General features: G+C 42.3%; 3 protein-coding genes across 4 annotated transcripts; 1 reads left to right on the top strand and 2 right to left on the bottom strand.

The window, feature by feature from the left end:
• The first annotated feature begins 2362 nt into the window (after window positions 1-2362).
• Window positions 2363-7235, top strand: dcun1d4 (DCN1, defective in cullin neddylation 1, domain containing 4 (S. cerevisiae)). 2 transcript variants are annotated; one of them, XM_070832456.1, is made up of 11 exons: window positions 2363-2386; window positions 3706-3776; window positions 3922-3961; window positions 4187-4274; window positions 4944-5032; window positions 5209-5279; window positions 5673-5764; window positions 5939-6047; window positions 6628-6732; window positions 6840-6942; window positions 7056-7235. In XM_070832456.1, exons 1-11 carry the CDS (start codon window positions 2368-2370, stop codon window positions 7109-7111), a joined length of 843 nt encoding a protein of 280 aa, XP_070688557.1. In that variant the 5' UTR covers window positions 2363-2367; the 3' UTR covers window positions 7112-7235. The 2 variants fall into 2 exon arrangements, with proteins under 2 accessions (XP_070688557.1, XP_070688556.1); XM_070832455.1 differs by lacking the exon at window positions 2363-2386 and adding an exon at window positions 3215-3380.
• Window positions 7236-17471: 10236 nt separating this feature from the next.
• On the bottom strand, window positions 17472-21409 carry LOC139202615 (leucine-rich repeat-containing protein 24). The gene is made up of 6 exons (XM_070832155.1): window positions 21299-21409; window positions 20716-21151; window positions 18599-18768; window positions 18041-18374; window positions 17728-17945; window positions 17472-17525 (listed from the first exon to the last, which is right to left on the bottom strand). The coding sequence occupies exons 2-6, from the start codon at window positions 21143-21145 to the stop codon at window positions 17472-17474; spliced, it is 1206 nt and encodes a 401-aa protein (XP_070688256.1). The 5' UTR covers window positions 21146-21151; window positions 21299-21409.
• Window positions 21410-21643: 234 nt separating this feature from the next.
• sgcb (sarcoglycan, beta (dystrophin-associated glycoprotein)) lies at window positions 21644-25698 on the bottom strand. The gene is made up of 6 exons (XM_070832271.1): window positions 25651-25698; window positions 24200-24409; window positions 23904-24089; window positions 23610-23801; window positions 23067-23198; window positions 21644-22932 (listed from the first exon to the last, which is right to left on the bottom strand). Exons 1-6 carry the CDS (start codon window positions 25663-25665, stop codon window positions 22732-22734), a joined length of 936 nt encoding a protein of 311 aa, XP_070688372.1. The 5' UTR covers window positions 25666-25698; the 3' UTR covers window positions 21644-22731.
• Window positions 25699-26040: the final 342 nt, after the last annotated feature.

Consider the following 26040-nt stretch of genomic DNA (forward strand, 5'->3'; position numbering starts at 1 on the left):
GGCTCAGACAAACTCAGGGCTGACTTTTATTTCATTCTTTTTCGAAAGACGTCAGACATCTGTTGTTCAAGGCAACACAAAAATGCAACGAACAAAATGCCAAGCATGAAGCAAGGCTAATAATTACCAAGCATGGCAAGGATAAAATATTACTATACAGTTTAAGACCATTTACATTACTCCACATGGGCTATAAGTTGCTCTCTGGATTTATTATAGTTAGAATGAAAGAGGCCTGTCCCAGATTATAAATGAAGGATGTAAGATCTGTACATAATATAAGGCTGGTTCTTGACTTGATTGACTCCAGTCATACAATTTTAGAGAGTACTTTCATTGTATTTTTGCATTTTTATAAAGCCTTTGATTTGGTGCAACATAAATATTGTGGGAAAACACACGATAGTAAATCAATTTGCGGATGACACAACATTATTTTAAAAAAACGAAAGACAAATCTCAACAGTGCTCAATTCTCTAAAGCAGCAGGCGTGAAATTAAAACTTGACAAATGGGAAATATCTGCCTTAAAAGATCACACTCCATTTGTAACAAAAGGTCAAAGCAAAAGTCAAATACTCGGGTATCACTGTCAAAAGAAATAAAGAAGTAAGGGAGAAAGAAAATGTTTGTTAAAATAAAGCTACATTTAAAACAATTTTGAATTCTTGGCCAATGAGGGACAAAGGGTCTTACTATCTAAGATGGAAAATATATGGAATTTATTCTGCTTTGTCTCTAGTCATTTCAGACAAATGACTCAATTAATAAACAATTTAAACTTCAGTTTTATCTGGAAGAACAAATGTCATTACATTAGGAGAGCTGACGTGGTTGAGGGCGTTCAGAAGGGTGGTCTGACTGCCACACTGAAATGGCTGTATTCCTTCATTCAGACTTGTTTTAGTTTAGTATCCCTGACACATTTTTTTTTAAAAAAAAGGAGGTACTGATTATTGTTATGCTATAATTATGATTTATACAAACAGCCTGTGAAACTATCAGACTTCGACCAGCAAGTTCTCCATTATTGGAACTAAATATATAAACATGATATTACACCAAATATACACTCCTGTGGGACAAAAGATATCTTCTGACTAATCGGAAAGGACCGATTTTAGGAACTTAGATGGATAAAGCAATATGCTATGTGCAATATGCATCCTATGTGATGGATGAGTTTGGTAAATGTTTTTAAACTATGGAGATAGGTTTTTTTTGTTTACTGCCCAATTAGAGAATACAATAAATTGCTAAAGGCCACTCTAGCTGCCCTCAAGCTCTAACATTGCGTCAGAAGATCTTCATTTTATTGACGGTATCGCAGCTCACCAAGAGGTTTATTAGAAATGATTTATCATCACAAATCCAAGCAAGGAAAACAAGGAAATGATGTTCATCCTATCCAATCCTACCTAAAGCCAGCAAAGCCAGTGACATTTAAAATTTTGAATGACATCTACTCATCCAGTGACTTCTTAGACGAAAGATTTCATTTGAATAACAACATTTGGCTTGCATTTCAGAGCTGGCTACAATCTAAAGGTATAGGCTGCTGCTGCTACACCCTTTAAATGTGATGTCGATTGGAGCTGGACAAGTTATTAAGGAGAAAAACTTGGATTTACTGATAAACAACTTGATGGCTTAATGACTCATTTATAAATGTAAATATCTAAAGGTTAAACCTCATATCAATGGCTTGCAAAGAATGAACTCAAGCTAATTTAGGTTTTTGATTATTGAAATATGCCCTGAAGGATTGTACATGAATCTTGTATAATAAAGGTTGAGAAAAATATAAATATTAGGTGACGTCACGCTGGCTACGTCCACCTTTTATACACAGTCTGTGGGTTTCACACCAAACTGACTGGTATGTCCCTATTTTTTTAGGGACAAGCTGCCAGTTTCTAGACTTGCAAAATTGTCCTTTAAATTGACAAACATCCTGTGAGTATTTTATGGCACAGTTCAAACGGGTTCACAAAATTGTTGGTCTCTCCCGGTTGCTTGTGAGAGGGGAAGGACTTCACCTCTCTACTCCATCGTGGGCTGGTTTCAGGCTTGCACGAGGAAATTCTGGTGATTGACGCGCTCATAAAAAGCTCTCGGCCAATGAGTCGCAGGGGCAGCGCAGCCTGTTTGGGAGATCTGACCAATCACGTGTGTGCATGGGCGGGGCCTATTCCTATTTCCGCCTTCCTGTGACATGACAGCCTGAGCAGCCAATGGACAGCGGCCGTGGGCGGAGACCAAACCGGCTCAGCCTCAATCGCCGTCCGAGGGCGTGGTTTGCGTTGACAAGGCCCGCCTATTGGCCGGTCTGCGGACTTCCCACAGACAGTTGTATGTTTCATAAAAATGCACTCTGATGCGGCAAGTAAGTAGTAACGCTATAGAGGCTTTTCTGCATCAAATTACGAGCCTTCACGGACGCTGCAGAGTTTGTCGCGGAGAAGCAAACAGTCTCCTTGTGTTTCTACATCTACTTTTAGCCCGTGGCTCTGCTGGGTTTGATGGGGACGAATGAATTCCGTGCTATTTGCTGGTCTCTTTGTATTTGCCAGTGCTGTCTTGGGCGACAACAAAGGAAGCATAGCGAGTGTAATTTCAGTTGTTTTGGACATGCAGGGGGTCACGTTTGACACGGCAGTTTCCCTGAAGTTGATTTTTTTGTGTAGCGTTAGCAGGGCTCAGTTGAATGCAGCCTACGTTAGTTAAATTCAGAAGGTTTTCGATGGTAATCGGTGCGTTGTGGTCTTTATGCTCTTCATTTCCGAGGACGCACTGTACGATCCAACTCAAACTTGGGATCAACGTAATGCCATTGTAAATAGGTCAATTTTCTGGTCAACTGCGGACTATTACAGAGAATGAAAATTGTGACGCAGTTGTGTAAAACATGTTTCATTGCCTGCTGCAGCAGCGCTGTCCGGCTTTGCGGCACCTACAGCAGCTGCTGCAAAACGTCTGCGCCATGCTCATGTGCCAGTAAGCTTATGATGTTAGATTTTTTTAGACAATGTAAAATGTATTCAATCAGTTGGGGTATATGTTGGGGGGTAGAGGGGGTCTGAAAGAAATAGTTGTTTTGTTAAGGCTTGGGAATTGTAGTTTCGTATCTCAACCAGAGCCGAGGTTGCTATGGCCTCTTTGGAGGAAATGGACTACAACGCCCATACACCCAACTCTCCAGATACTTTGTAAACTCTGTGCAAGTTGCGCGTCTGCACTGCTATTTTAGGTATGCAGCTAGTGCTATCTGCTCGGCTCAGTGTTTTTTGTCTGGTTTTGGCCTTTAGAAATAAATTAAAAGCATCGGTGTTTGATGACAGCTTTTGAACGGGAATGCACAGATGACATTTGGCGACAAGGTAGCATGCATGATCGAATATTTTCGAGTTTGCACGTCTTTCGAGGAATGCAGAGAGTCACTCCCTCATTCGAGGGAGATATTTTCTGTCGTTTTCTGAAACCTAAACGCCTGAAGTAGAAATCAGGCGAAAGTTATTTGAGCGTGTCACAGTCTGTATTGATTGTTGACTAAAAACTAGATCACAGCTTCTTGTTGGTGCCATGATGTCACCTTCTTGTACCCTTGTGCCAAGCTTGGAAGTTTGTTTAGGAGCAGAAACCTGTGTGTTGTGCTTTGGGTTAAATTTTTGATATCATCCTTTTTTTTTTTTTTTGTGGAAATAGATTTTCAGCTGAATTCCCACTTGACTACACTGGCCAGCATCCATAAGATCCACCACACCTTGCACAGGCTGGTAAATACATGTTGGCAGCTTGTGCATTATCTATATTTAAATTTTCATATTTATATGTGTGTGTGTGTGTGTGAGTGAATATGCACAGTGCAGACGTGTGTCCTGCTCACAAGCATGTGGTATTTTTATGAATCTGTTTTGATAGAACTTGACAGAAGACGTTGGACAGGATAGCCACCCCTCAGGTAATAATCCAGCTGGTCCCTTTTGTGTTTCGTAGTCCACGTAAAACACTAACACAACACATGTCACATCTGTCACTGCCAGGACACTTATGCATTAGACCACTGCCAAGATGCTGTGTCCTCTGAATTGGACTGCTTGGACTCTTAGCATGCTTAGCAAGAGATAGTATGGCCCCATCCATGTAAGCAGCCCCCTTTCATCCTGTCTTCCACTTGTGTCCTTAGCTTGTTGCTCTAGAGCCATGCCTCCGAGGAAAAAGAGGAGACCCTCTGCTGGAGATGACATGTCAGCCAAGAAAAGTCGCCAGGACAGGTGTGATAGCACTCTGTTAAAGATTTAAAAAAATAAAAACAAGACCACTTCAGTAGCATGGCTATAACTCAGTGTCTGTGTCAGTTGTTATATGTGCAGGAGAGCACTTGATTGTTAAAGAAGAACGTGTGCATAAAGTCTTTATTTTGTAGTAGGAAATAGTAGGAAAAGCCTTTTTTTGACCCATAAGAACCCAGACCCATTTCTCCTTCAAGTAAAATTATGGGGGATATAAAACTATATATATAAAAACTATATAAAACTTATTTTTGAAACACTACCCTTACTGTCCAAGGTCTGAAATGTTTAATATATGTCACAGCATTATTTTTCAAAGTTGTTTCATATCAAGTTTTTCATAAAATATGGTCAGGACAGGTTAATTGTACCTGTGTCACAGGTTTTAATCAGGCAGACCACCATTTTGGAAATGGTGTCCTGGGAACACAAATTGACAGCGGGTCACATGGCTGTACCAGGATGTTTAGTAGCTGTCACTTTGGGACTTCTTGTGTTAAATTGAAGGATGAAGCTGTGTAGGGACGTTTCCAGAATATTTAAAAGGTCTGTGACACCTGTGTCACTGTGGGTTCTTATGGGTTAAATTGACCACTTAAGTTTGCAGTGTTGCTGCTGAGCTTGTGTCTCAAAGTTTCTTTTCGTCTGCAGCGTTTTCAGAAAGCATGAAACATCACAAATCCGCGAGGAGGAGACATTTTCCAGTAAAAGATGCTTGGAGTGGTTCTATGAATATGCAGGTGAAGCATTTTATTCTAAGTAGTTCTACTTAAGTAGCGTGTTGGCATTAGCCCTACATACACCGTCATGTGTTCTTGGTTTCCTCACATTTAACCACAGATCACCGTCGTAGGTTTTTAGCTCCACATGTACAATTGATGCTTTATGTGGCTTCACACTTGTCTGTCTAAAATAGGTTGTGACGATGTGGTGGGTCCAGAGGGCATGGAGAAGTTCTGTGAGGACATTGGAGTGGAGCCAGAGAATGTAAGCAGATTATTTTTTTATTTTTGGGCAATTTGGTTCCATCTGTATGGCTTCAGTTTGCTCATGTGTCACTGTCTCTCTCTCTTGCTGCCAGTCAAACAAAAGTCATTTTGACACCTTTTTGGCTGTGAGACCATGATGGTTTCTAAACACATACAGCTGACATAATAAAAAAAAAACAACAATCAGCAGTTATTCACAGAAAAATGTACAAACCTAGTTTCACTTCAGGGCTTCTACTTATTTTCAGTCATTGTGTATCAAGGGTTATTGAGGCCATTTGTTTTTCTGTTTAACAGACTTCATCATTTCAGTTGATGGAGTGAAAATGTGGATTGACACTTTTTCTATTTGAGTATATCTGTAGCTGTAAAGGTTGTTGTTTGTGCTCAGGTGGTGATGCTGGTTCTTGCTTGGAAGCTGGACGCCCAGAGTATGGGATATTTCACTCTCCAGGAGTGGCTGAGAGGCATGGGCTCACTGCAGTACGTCACTTGCCTACTTTTTTTTTGTGGCTTTTGCATGCTGGTTTTCAATACTGATTGTTGCTTTTCTGCGTTTTCTCTCTCCGGTCGTGTCTTTCTAGAGTGCTCTTGGTACTCAGCAGAGCAGACAGTGAAGTGTACAATATGTCTAAAGCACTTTTCTGCTGTTGTCAGGTGCGACTCCACAGAGAGGCTGAGGAACTCGCTCGACTACCTGAGATCTGTCCTAAACGACAGCACCAGTTTTAAGCTCATTTATAGATATGCCTTTGACTTTGCTCGGGTGAGTCAAGCAAAAGTCTTTTCTGCAAAGATGCTCATGCACGCAGCACTTCTGCAACTTGATTTAAATGTAATTCACTCATTGAACTAATTCATTCAACTAAGCTAAAATCGAATTCATTTAAATAGTAAAATCCCTGCAGGAAACAGTTGTATGATAAGTGCACCTGATTGAAATTCTTGTAAAGCCTTATTCAAGCCAATGTTCAGACCAATCTTGATGATTTTGAGTGGATTAAAATAATTTTACAGTTTGATTTAGGTTGAAAACACTCACTTCAAACACACTTCAATTGCCTATTTAGCCCCACTTTTCTCTCATGTAGACACTGAACCAGGATTTAAAGAAAACATCTCTCTTTGATATATTTAGTGAAAATACAAATAATGAATGAAAACATGAACTGGTGACTTTAATAAGTGTATTTTTTTAAACACTGCAACAGCAGAGGGTTAAGTAATTTGTCCTGTTTTGTGTATTGGGCTAATGTTAAAGATAACCATGTCGCTACACTGCCCCTGTGTTGAAAGTGCGGTTGATAATTTGCATTGATTTCACGAAGGGTGTTTTGATTGGACAGGAAAAGGATCAGAGGAGTTTGGACTTGAACACAGCCAAGTGCATGCTGGGTCTTCTTCTGGGAAAGACGTGGCCTCTGTTTCCTGTGTTTAATCAATTTCTAGAGGTGAGCGCCATGCTTACAAATTTCCAAATCAAAGATGTGCCATACAGTAGTTGTACAGAAGATTGTTTTGGTGCTGTATTAATCTAAGGCTATTTTCTACTCCTCAGCAATCCAAGTACAAAGTCATCAACAAAGACCAGTGGTGCAATGTTTTAGAGTTCAGCAGGACAATCAACCTGGACCTCAGCAACTATGACGAGGATGGCGCCTGTGAGTGAACACACATCTGCTCATAAATGTGGCAGCAGAGCTTCATGTGAGTGTTGCACTAATCTAATCACTTACACTGTGTCTCATCCTTTTTTTTTTTTTTTTTTTATCAGGGCCAGTTTTGTTGGACGAGTTTGTGGAATGGTACAAGGAAAGACAGATGTCATAGGTGCAGAGCAAAACGGAAAATGGAGAAAAATACAACTGTGACAACAACGACTATGAGAACCAACAACCAATAAGTTAACAATACAAAAATGGTAAAGCAGTGACAGTGGGTGCTTCCTGGTGGAGGAGGGGTTCGGGCTGTGGGTGGGCGAGGGTGGGGACACTGGGTTTGCAGCCTGGGCACATGCTGCCCAGAGCGCAGAGGCTGAGGGCTGCCATTGTGGAGTTATGTTCCCCACCGAAGTGGGCATAGTGGGCAAGCTTGCAGCAATCCCCAGTGGCATTGCTCTCTCTCACTGTGACGTGTCATATTGCTGTCTGTGTTAGGGCAACATGGGTTCATACATGGATGATGAAAGCAAAATGGTATTGTGTGGGAGAACCACTCCTCACCCCTTGTCTTCAGCACAGAGAAACCAACAGAAGTGACCATTCATGCATTGTGTCTGAGTCTTAAACAGGGTCACTTTGAGCTGGGCACATTTAAATATTATGTATCTGTGCAATGAACTTGAACTTGAGCTTTTCTCGACAGATGGCACTAACTATTGTTTGTCATATTTTGAGTTAGATAGGAGTTCTTCAAGAAGCACACTGTGTCAAATGGTTGATCGCGGGTTTATGATACCTGTGCTGTTTACTATTGATTTGTGCCAGTGATTTTTCTTTTTTCTCCCCAACCCCTCTAGTTTTTGTTTCTTCCCGCTGTTTTGCTCCAGCTAATGCTAACAGTTTGCTTAACCCCCTGCAAAGGCTTCAGACCTCATAACACCAAACAAATCAGCATTGCTGCTTACTAACTCTTATTACAGTACAGCGGTGAGCCACTAGTGCTCTGACAGCATTTATTGGTCTGGTGACCAATTTATGTATCTACGTTGTGTAGGTAAGAGTATTATTGTGCCTCAAAACATGGAAGTCACTTTGTGTGTCCCACACACATACCAACAAACCCAAATGTATATACACGTGTGAGAACACATACAACACACACGCGCGCACACACATGCTCATTTACACACAGACACACTGAGTGGTCAGGGATTATTTCAGGATGAATTCAGACTGTTTGGGCTGTGTTATAAGTTGAAATAGAGCTAGTTGGTGTCCATTTTGTCTTGATATGTGGCATCTGTTTTGTCCTCCTTAGTGACACTGATAGTTTCAGGTCTCCTCTTACTAGTAGCATCTCTCCCGACACTGACAGTGTTAATATAAGTACAGTGGAAGACCAGTGACCCTCTCAGGACGAGGTCCTTAAGGCTTGAGTAGAAAGGTAGGTTTGCTGAAAGCATTGCTTTGTACCACCCGTAGGATCTAATCAAATCAATGGACACTGACAGTTTGGAACTGTGTGATGATGCTATGCTGTTCTTTTCGCCTAGTATAATGTTCTTGTAACACATGTATAAATTTTTGTCTTTGGCTGTGGTGTGATGCTGAATCGTCAGAGTTAATATTTGCATGCGTGCTCCATCAGAGCATTTTGTGAATGGATGAGATTTTTTGAAAACATTTTCCAAACGCGTTTTTGTTTTGTACAGGAATTTGTGCAAGTGTTTTGTGCTTAATTTGATATTCACGATCATGTTATCTTAATTCTGATAAACAACATGATTGTGTCTATTAAGACCTGGAACACACCTGTAACCTCACGGTGGAACACGGGTTCCCTCCTGCATTTACCCCATTTTACACATCTTTACACATGCTGGGAAGCTACAGCCAGTACACAGGATCTAATTTAATTTTTGATTTTTCTATTTATGGGAATTGCATCAGTTGTTTTGCAATTTTTGCATCACATAACACGATACACATAAAATGCACGTTGGAATTTGTTGTGAAGATAACGTACATCAGCTCTCATGTCACTGAAATCCACTGCAGCTGAAACAATATGAAAGCCTCTTTCGTCATCGCAATGCATCAGCCATCGATGTAACATCTAAGATTGAAGTAGTTGTTGGATTGCTTACCAAATACTGTGTAGAGATTGGTGTTTTAGTATTCTCCCATGACAATGCAGGAGGATGAACACCCTTGTCCCAACTGTATATATGTATGTAAACTATGTAAGTGTCTATATGTCTGTTTTCATTATAACCTATGTCTATATACATAAATAAAAGGGTTTATTAACTTACTGGCTTATATTTGGGCTCTTACGTTAATCGTTTGTCCATAACAAAAAAAAAACCAACAACCTTTAAGTACAGTACCACCAGTAATACTGTCATTGCTGTCATTATTAGTTTTTAGATTTATTTATTGATGGAAATGAAAACTGTTATATTCAGAAGGCCTCTTAGTGAGTGTATTAATAATACATGACCGTTGAGGTAATATGGATTCTTTTTGCAAAGTTGATTACATGGAGACATTGCTGTGATAAGTAATTTAAGAAGATTTAAAGAGTTGAGGCAAATCTTGAAGACAAAGTGCCATATAATGCACTTTACAACAATTCCACACAGTGAATGAATTTGCATTTACAGTACATTTACTTTCAAGCGTAATACTTGTATTAATATTGAATAATAACAGGATATAATTCTCAATTTAAGATCAAACTGCCACTCATTTGCTTGTCTTGTCAGTGTTTAGGAAGCAGTGACTTTATCAAACATCACTAATGTTCATGTCTGAGGAGTCAAAATAGACTGTCAGGTTTTGTGATGACAACCGCTCAGGTTCCTCTGTGTTTCTGCTCTGTTGCAGATGGGATCTGGAGCTGTGCAACCCTTGTTTGTTAATGATCTGTGAAGATCTCCATGTAAGCCCTACTGCCTCATCTGGTGGTGGTGTGGCTGGAATAGGGGGCGGAGCCTCCCCATGGTCATGCCTCCTGTAGTAGGGAATACCATACTGCAGATCTGTAGCTCCTCTCTCATCTACTGAAGTGGAGGAAAGATGTAATTGTGTTAGTGGCTGTCTGACCAAGAGCTCCTCCTCAGACTTGTGATGGTTAAAACTGGTGCCACCTCGTGGACCTTGGTCTTCGAACAGAGGAGATGCACCCTTATCAAAATTGTTATCTCTTGTGTCCCACTGCCGTCTCTCAAGTGACATTGCTTTTAGGGCACCGAGGCCTTTCCTTTCCCTGTTGTCCTCCGATACAGCCCTCAAAATCTCATTTGTGCTGCCGAGTGAGCTATCAAACTTGTCAAGCGCTCTGCTGGATGCAAGAGAAACGCTGCCGTCACTATGAGATGAGTATTTATGCATTAGTGTCACATCCACTTTCCCTCTGTCTTGTTTTATTTCACCATCATTTTTACTGCTGGAGTAGTTGGAGGAGTAAGGTGGGGGAAGTTTTGGTGGAGCAGGTGGAGCCTGCTGTGAAGATGATAAGCCCACATTTAGATGTCTTCTCAGACTGGAGATGGAAAGGTCAGGCGGTTGATGATTGATGCCAGTCCACCTTATCTTGGCCGGCAGGTCCACATCCGTGGTGCGTCTGGATTCCTCTATCCTATCCTTTACTACATCATCAAAGCTCATATTGGGAACTCTCCTTGGGGCAGGAAATGCGTTTCTGTCTCCCACACTATGGGATGAATTTTCTTGAGCAACAGTTACAATTTCAGCCCCTGTATGCCTTTGATTTGTACGGTCTATAGTTTGACCATTGGGAGAGCCACTGGGTGGCAATGGAGCTTTGATAATTGAACGCTTATAAGTGATTGAATAGTCTATATCTGTCACCTCCTTTTCACCCTCACTGCAGGAAGATGAGGAATTACTTGGCTCTGGTGATGGCGCCTTGACATTCAGACGTCTCTTAATGCGCGGGACACCAAGACTGAGGTCAGGAACACCACGGCCTATCATCTCATTCTCACTGTTGCTGCTGGAAGATGAATCAGACAGTTGCCGTAGTGGTGGTGTTGCAGGAGCTTCTTCACTGACCTCGATGTCCAGGTGCTTCCTCAAATGTGGAGTTCCAGTGCTTGTCAACACAATGTCTTGGTTTGACTTTTCTTCAGTTGTGGGGAGGTCTTTTCTTAATCTCTCTTTAACCTTTACTTTTGCTGAGTCTCCAGGGTTGACATCTCTGCTCTTCAAACTGTTTTCTGAGATTAGAGATGATCCTGTGTGTATGACTCCTTGTATTCCAACTTCTCTCCTCTTTCGTCTTAATCTGCTGTTTTTACTCCCAGTCCCGCTTTCATTGCTGGAGGAGGAGGGGGAGTCAGGTGGAGGTGATGAGGGAAGGTTTGGTGGTTCGTGTGTATGCGAAGTGATTTCAAGACGTTTTCTGAAGCGCGAGAAACCAAGATTCATTGAGGCCCACTGCGATTCAAGTTCTGGGTTTATCACTGAAGTTGTTCTGATATTGATGTTATTGTCCCCGGCATCATCTGTAATAATTGTATACTTTTCTAATTTGATGAAGCCGTCTGTCTTTGGACTGTGAGAAGTGTTCATCATTGAAGAAGATACTCCCACTCCTATGTTAGTCTGTACAGGAGGGTCTGTAGTCCCACCATCACCCTCATCGCTGCTTGAAGATGTCTCAGGTGGAAGTGAGCGTGCCTTGATATCCATGCGCCTTTTGACACGAGGGGCACTGCTAAGACCCAGTTCAGGCCATCTTGAATCTGGTTCAACTGCTGTTTGTGCGTTGCTTAAATCTCCCATACTCTCCTCTTGCTCATCTGAGCTGCTTGATGAGTAGCAGGGATTCGTTTTCATAGCTTCCTCTCTCTTCTCATCTACTGTATGGTTTGCACTCCCACTATTTAATAATGAATCAGGAGGTGGTGATGCAGCTTTGACGTCCAAACGCCTCTTGAGGCGAATAATGTTACCAAGATCTACAGCAGGCCACCGTGTTTCTGGATTCTGACTTGGAGTTTGAGATTCTTGAAACGAAAGCCCTGCAATTCCCACCACCTCTGGCCTCTCCCTCTCTGTCTGGGGTGTTGTTTCATCCTCACTGTCACTACTAGAGGATGAATCAGAGTCAGGTGATGGTGCTTTGATATCTAGACGCTTCTTGACACGTGTAGTATGCTCAAGGTCTAGGACGGGCCACCTTGTATTTGGATCATGACTTACAGTTTGAGCTTTTTCAAGTGGAATCTCTGCAATTTCCACTTCGCCTGGCCTCTGCTTCTCTGTGTGACCTGGTGTTTCATCCTCACTGTCACTACTAGAGGATGAGTCAGAGTCAGGTGATGGTGCTTTGATATCTAGGTGCCGCTTGACACGCTTGGTATGTTCAAGATCAAGGGCAGGCCACTGTGTTTTTAGGTCACTATTTGCAGTTTTAGAGGCTTTAATTGGGAGCTTTTCTATGCGTATCTCCCCTTTCTTCTGTTTCTTTGCATGGTTTGTGGCTTCATCCTCACTGTCACTACTAGAGGATGACTCAGGCCGCTGTGTTTCTGGGTCATGACTTCCTGCGTGAGGTTCTTGAAATGGAAGCCTTGAAACGTGCACCTCCCCTTGTTCATGTTTCTTTATTTGGGCTAGTTTTTCTTCCACTGTCTCCATATTTGAAGATGAATCAGGAGGTGGTGATGGTGCTTTGATATCTAGGCGCCTTTTGATCGGAGGAATATGGTCAAGATCAAGAGCAGGCCACCTTTTATTTGGATTATCACTTACAGTTGGAGTTACTTTACTTGGAAGCCTTGCCATCTGCATCTTCACTTGCTCCCCTTTCTTTATGTATTTTGTTGCTTCATCCTCACTGTCACTACTAGAGGATGAATCAGAGTCAGGTGATGGTGCTTTGATATCTAGACGCTTCTTGACACGTGTAGTATGCTCAAGGTCTAGGACGGGCCACCTTGTATTTGGATCATGACTTACAATTTGAGCTTTTTCAAGTGGAATCTCTGCAATTTCCACTTTGCCTGGCCTCTGCTTCTCTGTGTGACCTGGTGTTTCATCCTCACTGTCACTACTAGAGGATGAGTCAGAGTCAGGTGATGGTGCTTTGATATCTAGGTGCCGCTTGACACGCATAGTATGTTCAAGATCAAGGGCAGGCCACTGTGATTTTGGATCATCATTTGCAGTTTGAGATGCTTTAATTGGGAGCTTTGCCATGTGTATCTCCCCTTTCTCCTGATTCTTTGTGTGGTTTGTTGTTTCATCCTCACTGTCACTACTAGAGGATGACTCAGGCCGCCGTTTTTGTGGGTCATGACTTCCTGCGTGAGGTTCTTGAAATGGAAGCTTTGAAACGTGCACCTCCCCTTGTTCATGTTTCTTTATTTGGGCTATTTTTTCTTCCACTGTCTCCCTATTTGAAGATGAAGCAGGAGGTGGTGATGGTGCTTTGATATCTAGGCGCCTTTTGATTGGAGGAATATGGTCAAGATCAAGAGCAGGCCACCTTGTATTTGGATTATCACTTACAGTTGGAGTTACTTTACTTGGAAGCCTTGCCATCTGCATCTTCACTTGCTCCTCTTTCTTAATGCATTTTGTTGCTTCATCCTCACTGTCACTACTAGAGGATGAATCAGAGTCAGGTGATGGTGCTTTGATATCTAGACGCTTCTTGACACGTGTAGTTTGCTCAAGGTCTAGGACGGGCCACCTTGTATTTGGATCATGACTTACAATTTGAGCTTTTTCAAGTGGAATCTCTGCAATTTCCACTTCGCCTGGCCTCTGCTTCTCTGTGTGACCTGGTGTTTCATCCTCACTGTCACTACTAGAGGATGAGTCAGAGTCAGGTGATGGTGCTTTGATATCTAGGTGCCGCTTGACACGCGTAGTATGTTCAAGATCAAGGGCAGGCCACTGTGATTTTGGATCATCATTTGCAGTTTGAGATGCTTTAATTGGGAGCTTTGCCATGTGTATCTCCCCTTTCTCCTGATTCTTTGTGTGGTTTGTTGTTTCATCCTCACTGTCACTACTAGAGGATGACTCAGGCTGCCGTTTTTGTGGGTCATGACTTCCTGCGTGAGGTTCTTGAAATGGAAGCCTTGAAACGTGCACCTCCCCTTGTTCATGTTTCTTTATTTGGGCTAGTTTTTCTTCCACTGTCTCCCTATTTGAAGATGAATCAGGAGGTGGTGATGGTGCTTTGATATCTAGGCGCCTTTTGATTGGAGGAATATGGTCAAGATCAAGAGCAGGCCACCTTGTATTTGGATTATCACTTACAGTTGGAGTTACTTTACTTGGAAGCTTTGCCATCTGCATCTTCACTTGCTCCCCTTTCTTTATGTATTTTGTTGCTTCATCCTCACTGTCACTACTAGAGGATGAATCAGAGTCAGGTGATGGTGCTTTGATATCTAGACGCTTCTTGACACGTGTAGTATGCTCAAGGTCTAGGACGGGCCACCTTGTATTTGGATCATGACTTACAATTTGAGCTTTTTCAAGTGGAATCTCTGCAATTTCCACTTCGCCTGGCCTCTGCTTCTCTGTGTGACCTGGTGTTTCATCCTCACTGTCACTACTAGAGGATGAGTCAGAGTCAGGTGATGGTGCTTTGATATCTAGGTGCCGCTTGACACGCATAGTATGTTCAAGATCAAGGGCAGGCCACTGTGATTTTGGATCATCATTTGCAGTTTGAGATGCTTTAATTGGGAGCTTTGCCATGTGTATCTCCCCTTTCTCCTGATTCTTTGTGTGGTTTGTTGTTTCATCCTCACTGTCACTACTAGAGGATGACTCAGGCCGCCGTTTTTGTGGGTCATGACTTCCTGCGTGAGGTTCTTGAAATGGAAGCTTTGAAACGTGCACCTCCCCTTGTTCATGTTTCTTTATTTGGGCTATTTTTTCTTCCACTGTCTCCCTATTTGAAGATGAAGCAGGAGGTGGTGATGGTGCTTTGATATCTAGGCGCCTTTTGATTGGAGGAATATGGTCAAGATCAAGAGCAGGCCACCTTGTATTTGGATTATCACTTACAGTTGGAGTTACTTTACTTGGAAGCTTTGCCATCTGCATCTTCACTTGCTCCTCTTTCTTAATGCATTTTGTTGCTTCATCCTCACTGTCACTACTAGAGGATGAATCAGAGTCAGGTGATGGTGCTTTGATATCTAGACGCTTCTTGACACGTGTAGTATGCTCAAGGTCTAGGACGGGCCACCTTGTATTTGGATCATGACTTACAATTTGAGCTTTTTCAAGTGGAATCTCTGCAATTTCCACTTTGCCTGGCCTCTGCTTCTCTGTGTGACCTGGTGTTTCATCCTCACTGTCACTACTAGAGGATGAGTCAGAGTCAGGTGATGGTGCTTTGATATCTAGGTGCCGCTTGACACGCGTAGTATGTTCAAGATCAAGGGCAGGCCACTGTGATTTTGGATCATCATTTGCAGTTTGAGATGCTTTAATTGGGAGCTTTGCCATGTGTATCTCCCCTTTCTCCTGATTCTTTGTGTGGTTTGTTGTTTCATCCTCACTGTCACTACTAGAGGATGACTCAGGCTGCCGTTTTTGTGGGTCATGACTTCCTGCGTGAGGTTCTTGAAATGGAAGCCTTGAAACGTGCACCTCCCCTTGTTCATGTTTCTTTATTTGGGCTAGTTTTTCTTCCACTGTCTCCCTATTTGAAGATGAATCAGGAGGTGGTGATGGTGCTTTGATATCTAGGCGCCTTTTGATCGGAGGAATATGGTCAAGATCAAGAGCAGGCCACCTTGTATTTGGATCATCACTTACAGTTGGAGTTACTTTACTTGGAAGCCTTGCCATCTGCATCTTCACTTGCTCCTCTTTCTTAATGTATTTTGTTGCTTCATCCTCACTGTCACTACTAGAGGATGAATCAGAGTCAGGTGATGGTGCTTTGATATCTAGACGCTTCTTGACATGTGTAGTATGCTCGAGGTCTAGGACAGGCCACCTTACAGTTTGAGCTTTTTCAAGTGGAATCTCTGCAACATCCTCTGTCCTCGGCCTCTGCTTGTTGCCTGGTGTTTCATCCTGATCCTGTTTCATCTCTTGTTGCTTCTGCATATGTTCCATTGTTTCATTCGTACTTTCATCACTAGAAGATGATTCAGAGGCTGATAACGGGGCATTGATAACGAAATGCCCTTTAGGTTGGGGGTCCTGGTTTGCTGACAGTGTTTGTGGTCGATTGATTTTGATGCCGTCATTCTCTCTTTCTCTCTTCTCCACTTTTAGAGTTGTGGTTTCTTCTTCACTCTCACTACTTGAGGAAGATGAATGAGCTGCAGGGGGTGAAGGTGCTCCTGTGTCCAGACTCTTACTTTGATTGGTAACACCTGAAATGGCTACGCGCCACTTTGTCCTTGGCATGGGTTTAACTTTCTCCCTGGTATCCCACTCTCCTGTAGCTATGCTACTGCTCAGCTTGTCAGACACACAAATGGACTTGTCCTCCCCTTCTGCTTTATCTGTTTCTTTGACTTTGTAGTTCTCCCCATCACTGTCACTGGAATGGGAGGAAGACGAGTGCTCTGGCCTCACTGCAGGCCTTTGTGTGTCATATCTGTACTCACTCCGATTAAATCCCACTGAAGGCTCTACACCATGGATCTGCTGTTCAAAACTAGCATCCAGTTTAGGGCAAGCAATAGTGACCTCAGGTTTATTATGTCTCCTTTCTATATCTTCCTCCTGGTCTGAGTTTACAGTATATTCTGTATGCTCATCCTCACTGACATAGGAGCTGGAGCTGAGCTCGTCATCTCTCTCCTGTTTATCTGAAGTTGGTGCCACAATAAGTTTGGAATCATTAAAAGAACCACGCACACTGCTGGACCTTGTAGACGTGCTTCGAACAGAATCGCTAAATTCAAATTGTTCTCCACTCTCCTGCCACAGATCAGGGCCTTTTAGGTCGGTGTTATTTGTATGAGGTGACCAATCTGCAAAGGGCTCTGAAGAAAATCCAGGAATTTGACCTGTTCCCTCGATGGAAATTTGCTGCATCTCTATTTGTCTTAGGGTCGAGAAATCATCTCTCTGCTGAACAGAGCCCTCTGCCAGCTGAGGAGACTTGGGTGTTGAGCAGTCCCTGTGGGTCACTTGGTCCTCATTTAATGCTTTGTTGGACAGGGAAGAATCAGAGCTTGAGGACGAGCTTCTCCTCTTCTCCAGCTCAACAGGATCTGGAATGTGTTCAAACTCTATCTTGTGTGTGCGGCTTGCATCCGTGACGCCTGAGAGGTCTTTGCCATTTGTGTGGCTATTCTCTGAACTATTTTGCTGTAAGCTGCTTTCACTTCCTGAATCTCCAGCTGAACATTTATCCCTCTCAGCCTCAGCTGCTCCACATTCAATAGCTGCACCACTATTGATGCTTTCCTGATCGCCAGTGACTACAGTATCATAATATTTTACATTTCTGTCCCTAATGTCTACAGTGGTAAATGTGACTCTTCTTTCCATGTGAGCCCCTGTCATTTCTGGTTCCTCACCATTGGCGTAGGCCTGATTGTCATATTGTCTTTGTTCTACAGATGAGACAGAGGCAGTCACAGAGGGCTTTTTCCTTTTGGTGACCCTTCTCCAAAGAACATCAACGTAAGGCCTTGCTAGGACTCCCAGGATAAAGGCTATGAGAAACGTGAAGAAAACAGACAGACACACAGCCAAAGCCAAATCAGACTGTGTAGCTTTCTGATTCCTGTCTTGACCACTCCTATTTGCAGTGACTTGTGGGATTATTTGTCCACTGGTTCTGGGCAAACTTCTAGTTTTTCTTCTTGTACCCCCTATTTTACTGATTTGGAGGTTGAAAACAGACACAACTTTGTGTTTTTCAGACATACACACATATAGTCCTGTATCTGTCTCTGTGACGTCATTGATGAGCAGACCAGCCTGAGGTTGGCTCACAGATGCTTGACCACTGGGCGTCCACCACACTGAATCTACAAAAAAATAAAAACATTGACATGCAGCTGGACTGACCTACATTGTTACATACAGTATGAGTGAAGTCATTTGACACTGTTTGGACTGTTACCTTGTGCAGAGCAAGACAGCAGTATCTCAGAGCCGCTGTAGACCGTCACATCTTGGTGGAGCTCTGGCCTGATTTCGGTACTAAAACAGTTGAGGTCGTCCTCCTCCACCTGCAGCAGGTCTCTGCCTGAGAGGATGGATGGGGAAGCGCACACCACGCTCATGGCCTGCACGCCTCTGCTGCTGTCATAGGCCATCCGCCTTCTTAAACTGCGCATGCTGCAATCACACTGCCACCTGTTCCCACTCAGCCTAACGTCAGCCCCAATGTTACGCAGAGAGAGGTACATCAAAGGATGGAGGCTGGTCAACATGTTGAAGCTCAGATCCAGGACCTTTGGGGCGGACACAATATGGACATAAAGCAGATGCTGAGAGATGTAATTTGCAAAAACAATTAAATATTGTCTAGTTAAGAACGACATTATCTTTTGAATCGAGAGTACTTTTCTGAAAATGAGCAATGAACAAAGAGTGTGTGGCATCACTGCGTTCATTGCCGGAATACTGATTGCTCTTTGCACGTTTTCAATAAACTACATCAAAAGATCAGTGTTACCTGGAGCTGGGCTAAATCCTGAAACATCTGCGGATGGAGACTGGCGATGAGGTTATGCTGCAGGTGTAGCTCTTTTAGCTGGCGAAGGTGGCTCAGCTCTGCTGATCGTAGAGCTGAGATCCTGTTGAAAGACAGCTGCAGAACCTGTAAGGACTCACTTCCTTCCAGGCCTGGATGACAGAAAACAAGAGCTGTAATTAGAAGTCAACGATAGCCATGATGGGGTGGCTCCTGAAGGGAGCAAAGAATGTGCTGCATGTTACAGGTTTTCACTGCTAATAACAGTCTGTTTCTTGTCCTCTCGGTCTTGTACTGCTTTTCTTTCTTCTCTGCACGGTGAACAACTTTATTTTTAGCCATGAAGTAGATTAGTTTGCAGTACTGCAGTGTTTTCAATGCTGAGACTAAATAATGTAAACTACAGGTCTCTCTCTCTTTCTCTTTCTCTGGACCTCTAGATAGTGAGTAGTGCAAAATGCCCAAATCAATTAACACCCCTTCCTTGGAATATGAGTCCAAATTCCTCATTTTCACCATGATCATGTGCTATATATGACTAATTAGGAGCTGAGAATTTTCCTGTGGTGCTCATTCTCCCCCACCGTCTTCCCCTTTTCACTAACCAGACAATCTCCCGGGGACCGTTGGGCTGAAGTAAGGTATTGTGGGTCTGTGCTTCATTAGAGAGGCACTGAGGGTTCTGTGAGCTGAATACCAAACAGGACAGAGGTCTATGACTGTCAACACAGCTCTTGCTAAGTAAATGGGCTGTCCACACACGCCTTTTAAAAAAGAACCACGGTGAAAGCATTTCTTTGAAACACATGTTCAACTAAGCAGAAGGAATGCTATGAAATAACATGATGCAGGGGGAAACATAAAGGCTAAACTGCGTGTTTACACCTTTCTTTGAGCCACTGGAATGTCAATAAAACGGACTGAATGGAGGTTTAATCATTTCCGAGTGGAGCAAAGTACTAAAGATAAAGGATGTCAAAGAGAGGCTTTGTTTATATGTGAGAATCCAATGAAGGTGAGTTACAGTAATGCACACTGCTCATAGAATTATTTATTTATTTTACTATATGGACAAATCAGTACACCTCAGACCACCTTTTCAGGCAGATTTTGGTGAACACTATGCCTACGAGGGGGACCGGTCTGTCAAGGACAAGGGCAATTAAAGGTGTGCATCATGTAGATTGTGCACCTTCATTATCTGATGACACATCTTTAATCACAGGAAAGCAACATTAATGTGTAGTTTACTTGTCAACGCCAGTGATTTCCAGAGCCCTGTAGTTTCAGTTTGCTGTTCTATTGATGTTAGTGCCTCATGTCTGAGACTGAATTAATAATGTGTGGGATTATTCAATTTTACAGCTTTACATACAGTACATGTGTGCTGACAAGTGTTGGAAAGTAATTTAGTACGTTTACTCGAGCACTGTACTGAGGCACAGTTTTGTACTTTGGATATTCCCAATTTACATTACTTTAAACTTGTAGGGTACTCACATTTTTTAGGGAAATACACTAAATCAGTTCAACAGAGATTTTACATCCAAAACTTCTGATGAGTTGATAAAATATGATTTATGGATACAAATGAAATCAACCTGCTACATATACAGTATTCACTTAGCTTCACCTTGACCAACTACAGCCAATAAACTGCTGCTTACATATAAATGCAGCTCAATAATGATTTTTCCCAATACTGCTGTACTTTAACATTTTGAAGGTAAAACTTTCACTTGTATTGAGGTATTTTCATACGGTGTTCCAGCTACTTTCAGTTAAGTAAATAATCTGAATGGCTAATAAGGACGGTGAAGGTTCGTATAAAATTCTAAAAGATTCAATAAAAGGTGACCGCGTTTAGGAATAGACACTATTTCATTTCTTTGAATATATAGATTACAACAACTGATGTGGAAATGTCTAACCCTGATCTGTATGTCTGTGAACATGTGAAGACGCTCCAGCCCCTGCAAGACATCAGCACTGATGGTTAAAGTGTTTTAATACATTTACAGACTTTCTTCATACTGTGCTGTTCACGTGCTGTGACAGAGTTTTATTTACGAGTCTATGGCCATATTACACAGACTCACCCTCTGGGAGTTGCTCTAGCTGATTCCTCTCAACAGATAACAGCTGTAGGGTGGGGGCCCAAGATATGCATCCCCGTCTGCGCCAAGGTCTCATGCGATGTGTACGTCTGACATAATTGCTTCCCCGGTTTCTCTCTATGCAGAGAGACAAGCCTGTGATATTGTTGTTTCCCAGCCATACAATCCTGAGGTTACGATGCGGTTGGTGGAGGGTTACAGATTCAAGGAGGTTATGAGACAGGTCGAGCTCGTTGACAGAGTCCTGGATGTTTTGTGGCACCACAGAAAGGCCAGAGGAGGAACAGTTCAACAGGGGGGTTCTCTGACAGGTGCAGGACTCTGGACAGGCAGGTAGGGGAGAGGAGCAATGGAGCCTGGAGGAGACGAGGACCAACACAGCGGCCAAGAGTGACCCCCCTGTCCCTGCCATCACAGCCTGTCCTGAGAGTACAGATAGATCAGGGAAAAAAATAACATCCAATTTACATTTATTACTCGCCATCATAGTAATTCATTGAAGTTAAAGAAGCCCATGATCTACAGTATTACGAGCAGCAAATAAACTAAAAAACATCAAACTCACCTGTGTATCCACTCTTTGCCGATCTGGCAGCAAAACTTGTGACTGTCTTCTCACACCCAGAGAGCGTTCAGAGTATTAACTTTGTCCCCAGCAGTTCTGATCAAAGTCTGAAGAGTGTTATGCTGCGTCTAGCTTTACACGCACCCACCCAAAGATGCCTTTCTGTGATCCAGATTCAATCATTTACACGTCTAGTTAATGTCTTACAGTTACTGTTTTCCCCTTCATGTATGACAGATAACTTCTGAACGTTTATGGCAAGGAGAACCGTGCCCCAGATAATAAAACCGCATGAGGAACAGCATTCTTTTATGGTTTTAAATGACCAGTTATTGAAACCAATGATTCACATAGCAACATGTTTCTTTATTGAAACAAATATAGCAATGAAACGCAGGACAAATAAGGCTGATTGCCTCTTCTTTTTCTTAGTTTTTCATTGAGTTGATCAAAAACACACTCTCACAACAGGCTTCATGATACTTCCTGATGTTTCTCAACATCAGCACTGTTATGAGACAGACAAGACAATCCAAAACAAAATGAAAATCAAATCTTTTATACTATATTGCACAAAATTCAAACCACTCAATATAGGCTTCAATCCGGGCTACTGAAGATTTCAACTTTCTGACGTTCGTCAACATCAGTATTTAAAGAGATTTACATTGATCTGTAGCATAACTTAGTGCACGCACTCTCGTCTCGTTTTTCAATAGTGTATTATTTCGCTGTAAAAAAAGGTTTTTGCAGCAAAATTAGAATATTACATATTATATTCTACATCATCCCTTGTAAATCCATTGGCACGTGCAGTAAAGACCTACTCTGCTTTAGCATTACTGGATGGCTTAAAATGTATCTTGTGTTTTACAGTTTAACCCAAAATTTAATAATTACATAAATCATTAAAACCATGTAGTGTCTCACACTCCTCGGTGAATATAATAAAGAAAGTATCAAACACAGCTGCCAGCAACAATGAAAAGCAAATAAAATGTTATACAACCCCTCTGAAAGGTTTGCATATTAGTAATACTGGACGGTAAGGCAAAAAGTAAACACTGTAGCTTCTATCCGCTGTCACTGGGCGCAGTAAACCACAGTATCATGTTAAACATAGGAGTGGTATGCACTGATATGGCATTAGAGGTTTTACATAAAGTTGGCAAATCTGAACAACAATAAAAATACTTCAGCACGTAGAAGTATAGAAGTTAATATCTTTGGCCAAGTGGCAATTATCTGTAACACAATTCTTGTTTGGCAAACAAAATGAGGAATAAAGAAGGTGCCAGGTGAACTGCAGAGGTATTATTATGTGCAAGTCATGATGAATGCCCCACATTATGTCTCATACATGTAAATTTGCAATCTGACTTCAGTGTCGACAGATTGTAGGGAGATGTAACAGCAGATTCCAGTTGAGTCTCCTAGTGAGCTTTTCTACACGGGTTATCTGAAGTCTGGCAGCCCATGTTGGGATATTTCACCTGCACGCGGAACAGAGTCCCATCTGCACACATGCAGAGTTTGTACCTCTCCAGACCTTCATCGAAGTACACATCTCCTGCAGAGTTGGGGATGCGTGTGGCATTGAACATGACTGATCCATTGAGGACGATGCTGTTCTCCTGCAAAGACATAGAATAACCCATTCATCCTCACACATTCACCGTCACCGTTTTCATTTCATTCAACTTAGGACAAAATTTCACTCCTCAAGCCCAGCGTCACACATCAAGCCACTCTGACATTTCATACTTACAGCCCTGAGCTCAATGCCTCCGCCCATTTTGAACTCTACAGTCCGGCCCATGATGTTGACGCCCTCGTTTCCGCGAATGATGGCCTTGCTGTCGCCTTTAATGTTCAGGTCAGACGCTGCACTACTTGTGATCTAAAATCAGAGACAAAGACAGAACAATTGAACACTCCAAACAGCACATACAGAGGCTTTGCAAAGTCTGCACAATTTGAAAGCAAGTTTTAAAAATGATTTTTCCACAATTATCAAAGATGAAAAGCTAAAATATTCAATCTACATTCATATACCCCTTTCTAATGTGGGCTTCTGTTGGGCCACTCGAGGGCATTCAGAAACTTTAAGCTGTTCCCACGTAGAAAACTGAATTTCTATCTGAGGCTGAACTAACACTGATGAACCTGTGTGCTCCGGGGGAGGTTTTAATGCTTTATTGCAAATTTTCATCATGAGTTACTGTGTACTGGTGGTACTTTGGTTGGGAAACAGCAATAAATGAATCACTTTTTTGTTCAAGCTATCAGGTGTCATAAGCGTTACACACACCCTTTCTGTGGACGCCTTTTTAACACTGAGGACTTTGACTCCTTTGGGCAAATGGAATTCGTGGTTTTCAAAATCTGTGCTGAAGAACGTGGTCTGTGTGCGAGGGTCTGTGAAGGATATGCCAACATCACTGACGACCGAGGTCTTGTCCTTCTCAACACTCAGCTTAGTGGTGCCTTGCTGGAACACAACCTGGAACAACATACACAAAATATGAGAGATCGAAAAGTGTGCACACAATGTGTCACTCTCTCTGTTTTTAAAGTGCCCAGTGTTCACTGTTATTACACTCACCGGATTATTGTTGCCCACAAGGACTAAGTCCTGGTCCTTGCGGCCTCCTACTGTGCTCTTGTGCAGCGGGTGAACGATGCCCATGTCTGCCTTCTGTTTGAAGCGCAGCAGGCCACTCTCATGGAACTCCATACTGTCGCACCCATTCGGACCGATACGGATCACTGTCCATATAACCAGAGTGATCTAAGGGACAGAAGAATATGACTGACTCAACTCTTTACTGTCATTTTCAAGAATGTGGAATCCTGAGGATCCATTAGATGGACGAGTACATCTAGGCTTGCAGTACTCACAATCAGGTTAATTAAGGCAAGGAGGAAGAGGAGAACAACGATGCAAACAGCCATGTTCCCCTTGCGTCCTCTCAGCCCCGTCTTATGGAGACGTTCTTCTTCTATGGGTACATAGCCTGCTTTGAAGTTACTGTTGTGTTCCTTGTTGATGCCACGTCTTTCTATAGCTTTCTCTCGCATGGACTTCTTCACAGGCCCATTGGACCGCTCCTGGAAGGCAAAACAATCTCAGAGGCATGACATCTATGCTTTTTGCAGTAAGGAGCATCATAAGTAAGGAATCAGTAAATAATCTTAAATCATGAAATCACAAATAACAATTCCCATATATGTAAAATGTTCCCCTCTATGCTTCAAAATCGCAGTGCATCATTACACATGGAGGCGATCAGTGATGCAAGAAGTACTCTGATGTTTTACTCAAGCAAAAGTAGAAATACCACGATGTAGAAGTGTTTTGTTACATGTAAATGTCCTGCATTCAAATTTTACTTGAGTAAAAGTACAAAATGATCAATATCAAAATATACTTAAAGTACCGAAGGTTAAGAGTACTCTTTGTGCAGAACGGCCCATTTCAGAATGTTATTGGACTACAATTATGGATGCATCGATGTTCATCACTTGTTGTTGCAGCTGGTAAAAGTGGAGCTAATCTTAATAACTGCTGGGCTGCTTAACCCATAAAAACATATCACCATTTAAGATAAGATAAGATAAACCTTTACTCGTCCGACATTGGGGAAATTTGTTTGTTAATCTCTGATTTGTATTACTGATAATATAATCTGCAAAGTAACTGGTAACAAAAGCTATTAACAAATGTAGTGGAGTAAAAAGTACAATATTTCCCTGTATAAAGTATAAAGTAACATAAAATAGAAATACTCAAGTAAAGCAGGCCTGCAAGTAGCTAAAATTGTATTTAAATATGGTGCTAGAGTGAATGGTTACTTTGCACCAGTGGATGTAACACACTGTTTACTGTCCTTGGCCATATCGAGCTTTAGATCTTAGCTCCTTCTCATTTTCATTGTCTCTGCTGCTCTGCGCAGGAATGTATCTCAGTTAAATGGTCCGAGACTGCCTGTCTGTGGTCATAACTAAAAATAAACTGCGCTCATTTTAGCTGCAAAACAGAAACCAGCCCGGCGGTCCTATCGTCACACAGCCTCTGTGCTCTTAATATTAGTGAAATGACTTTGTTGTCAACCAGCAGACCTGCTATAATAGCAGCATTGTTATTTCCATAAGACGCTGCCCACAATAACGAAGCTAGGCCAGTGTCTGTTACACTGGTATTAGCGCAGGGCCGTCAACACAGCCCGGTACGTTCATATTTATTACACCAGCTTCCTCCAGGGAAGCTATCATTGCTCTCTTATAACAAACACCAGAGTGAAAAGCGGAGTAAAATGCAATAATGATAACAAATATTGAGCATAACGGACCTGTTCAGACGCCATGTTGACCCTCCCTCTCCTGCTCGCCCAGTGGCACAGGACGTACCACTTTTCACAGCCGGAGGTGGAAAAAAACTAGTCGTGTTGTAAGTTATTAACTGGAAGATACTTATTAATAGTGTACTTATATTTATTGGTAGTTAATAAGATCGAGTAAAAGACTTTATTTACACTGAGTGTACTCAAGAAAGGCGCGTTTGCATTGTGATATAAGATGGTCCAGTCCAAGTTCACCCAGCCAATGAAAGAGGGATCCTAAAATAGAGAAACATTCCCATTCATATTTCCCATAGGTGAGCTGTCAGGCAGGCTGCGCCGCTCTTATCCATCACCCACCTGTAAATCAACTATGAAATACAAGCACTATTTTAGTACAAA

This window comes from Pempheris klunzingeri, chromosome 6, assembly GCF_042242105.1.
Source record: "Pempheris klunzingeri isolate RE-2024b chromosome 6, fPemKlu1.hap1, whole genome shotgun sequence".
Taxonomy (NCBI): domain Eukaryota; kingdom Metazoa; phylum Chordata; class Actinopteri; order Acropomatiformes; family Pempheridae; genus Pempheris; species Pempheris klunzingeri.

Excerpts from the sequence above, each read along its gene's own strand:
- dcun1d4 (XM_070832455.1), top strand. The coding sequence starts at position 3,335 with ATGACAGCTTTTGAACGGGAATGCACAGATGACATTTGGCGACAAG. Across the intron at positions 3,777-3,921 it reads ACCACACCTTGCACAGGCTG|AACTTGACAGAAGACGTTGG; the intron begins GTAAATACATGT and ends CTGTTTTGATAG. Across the intron at positions 6,733-6,839 it reads TGTTTAATCAATTTCTAGAG|CAATCCAAGTACAAAGTCAT; the intron begins GTGAGCGCCATG and ends TCTACTCCTCAG.
- LOC139202615 (XM_070832155.1), bottom strand. The coding sequence starts at position 21,145 with ATGGCAGGGACAGGGGGGTCACTCTTGGCCGCTGTGTTGGTCCTCGTC. Across the intron at positions 17,946-18,040 it reads GCTGTCTTGCTCTGCACAAG|ATTCAGTGTGGTGGACGCCC; the intron begins GTAACAGTCCAA and ends ATTTTTTTGTAG. Across the intron at positions 17,526-17,727 it reads GTGGACAAATAATCCCACAA|AACAAAGACAATATGACAAT; the intron begins GTCACTGCAAAT and ends TCTCATCTGTAG.
- sgcb (XM_070832271.1), bottom strand. Across the intron at positions 23,802-23,903 it reads TTGTGGGCAACAATAATCCG|GTTGTGTTCCAGCAAGGCAC; the intron begins GTGAGTGTAATA and ends ATGTTGTTCCAG. Across the intron at positions 23,199-23,609 it reads AAAAGGCGTCCACAGAAAGG|ATCACAAGTAGTGCAGCGTC; the intron begins GTGTGTGTAACG and ends CTCTGATTTTAG.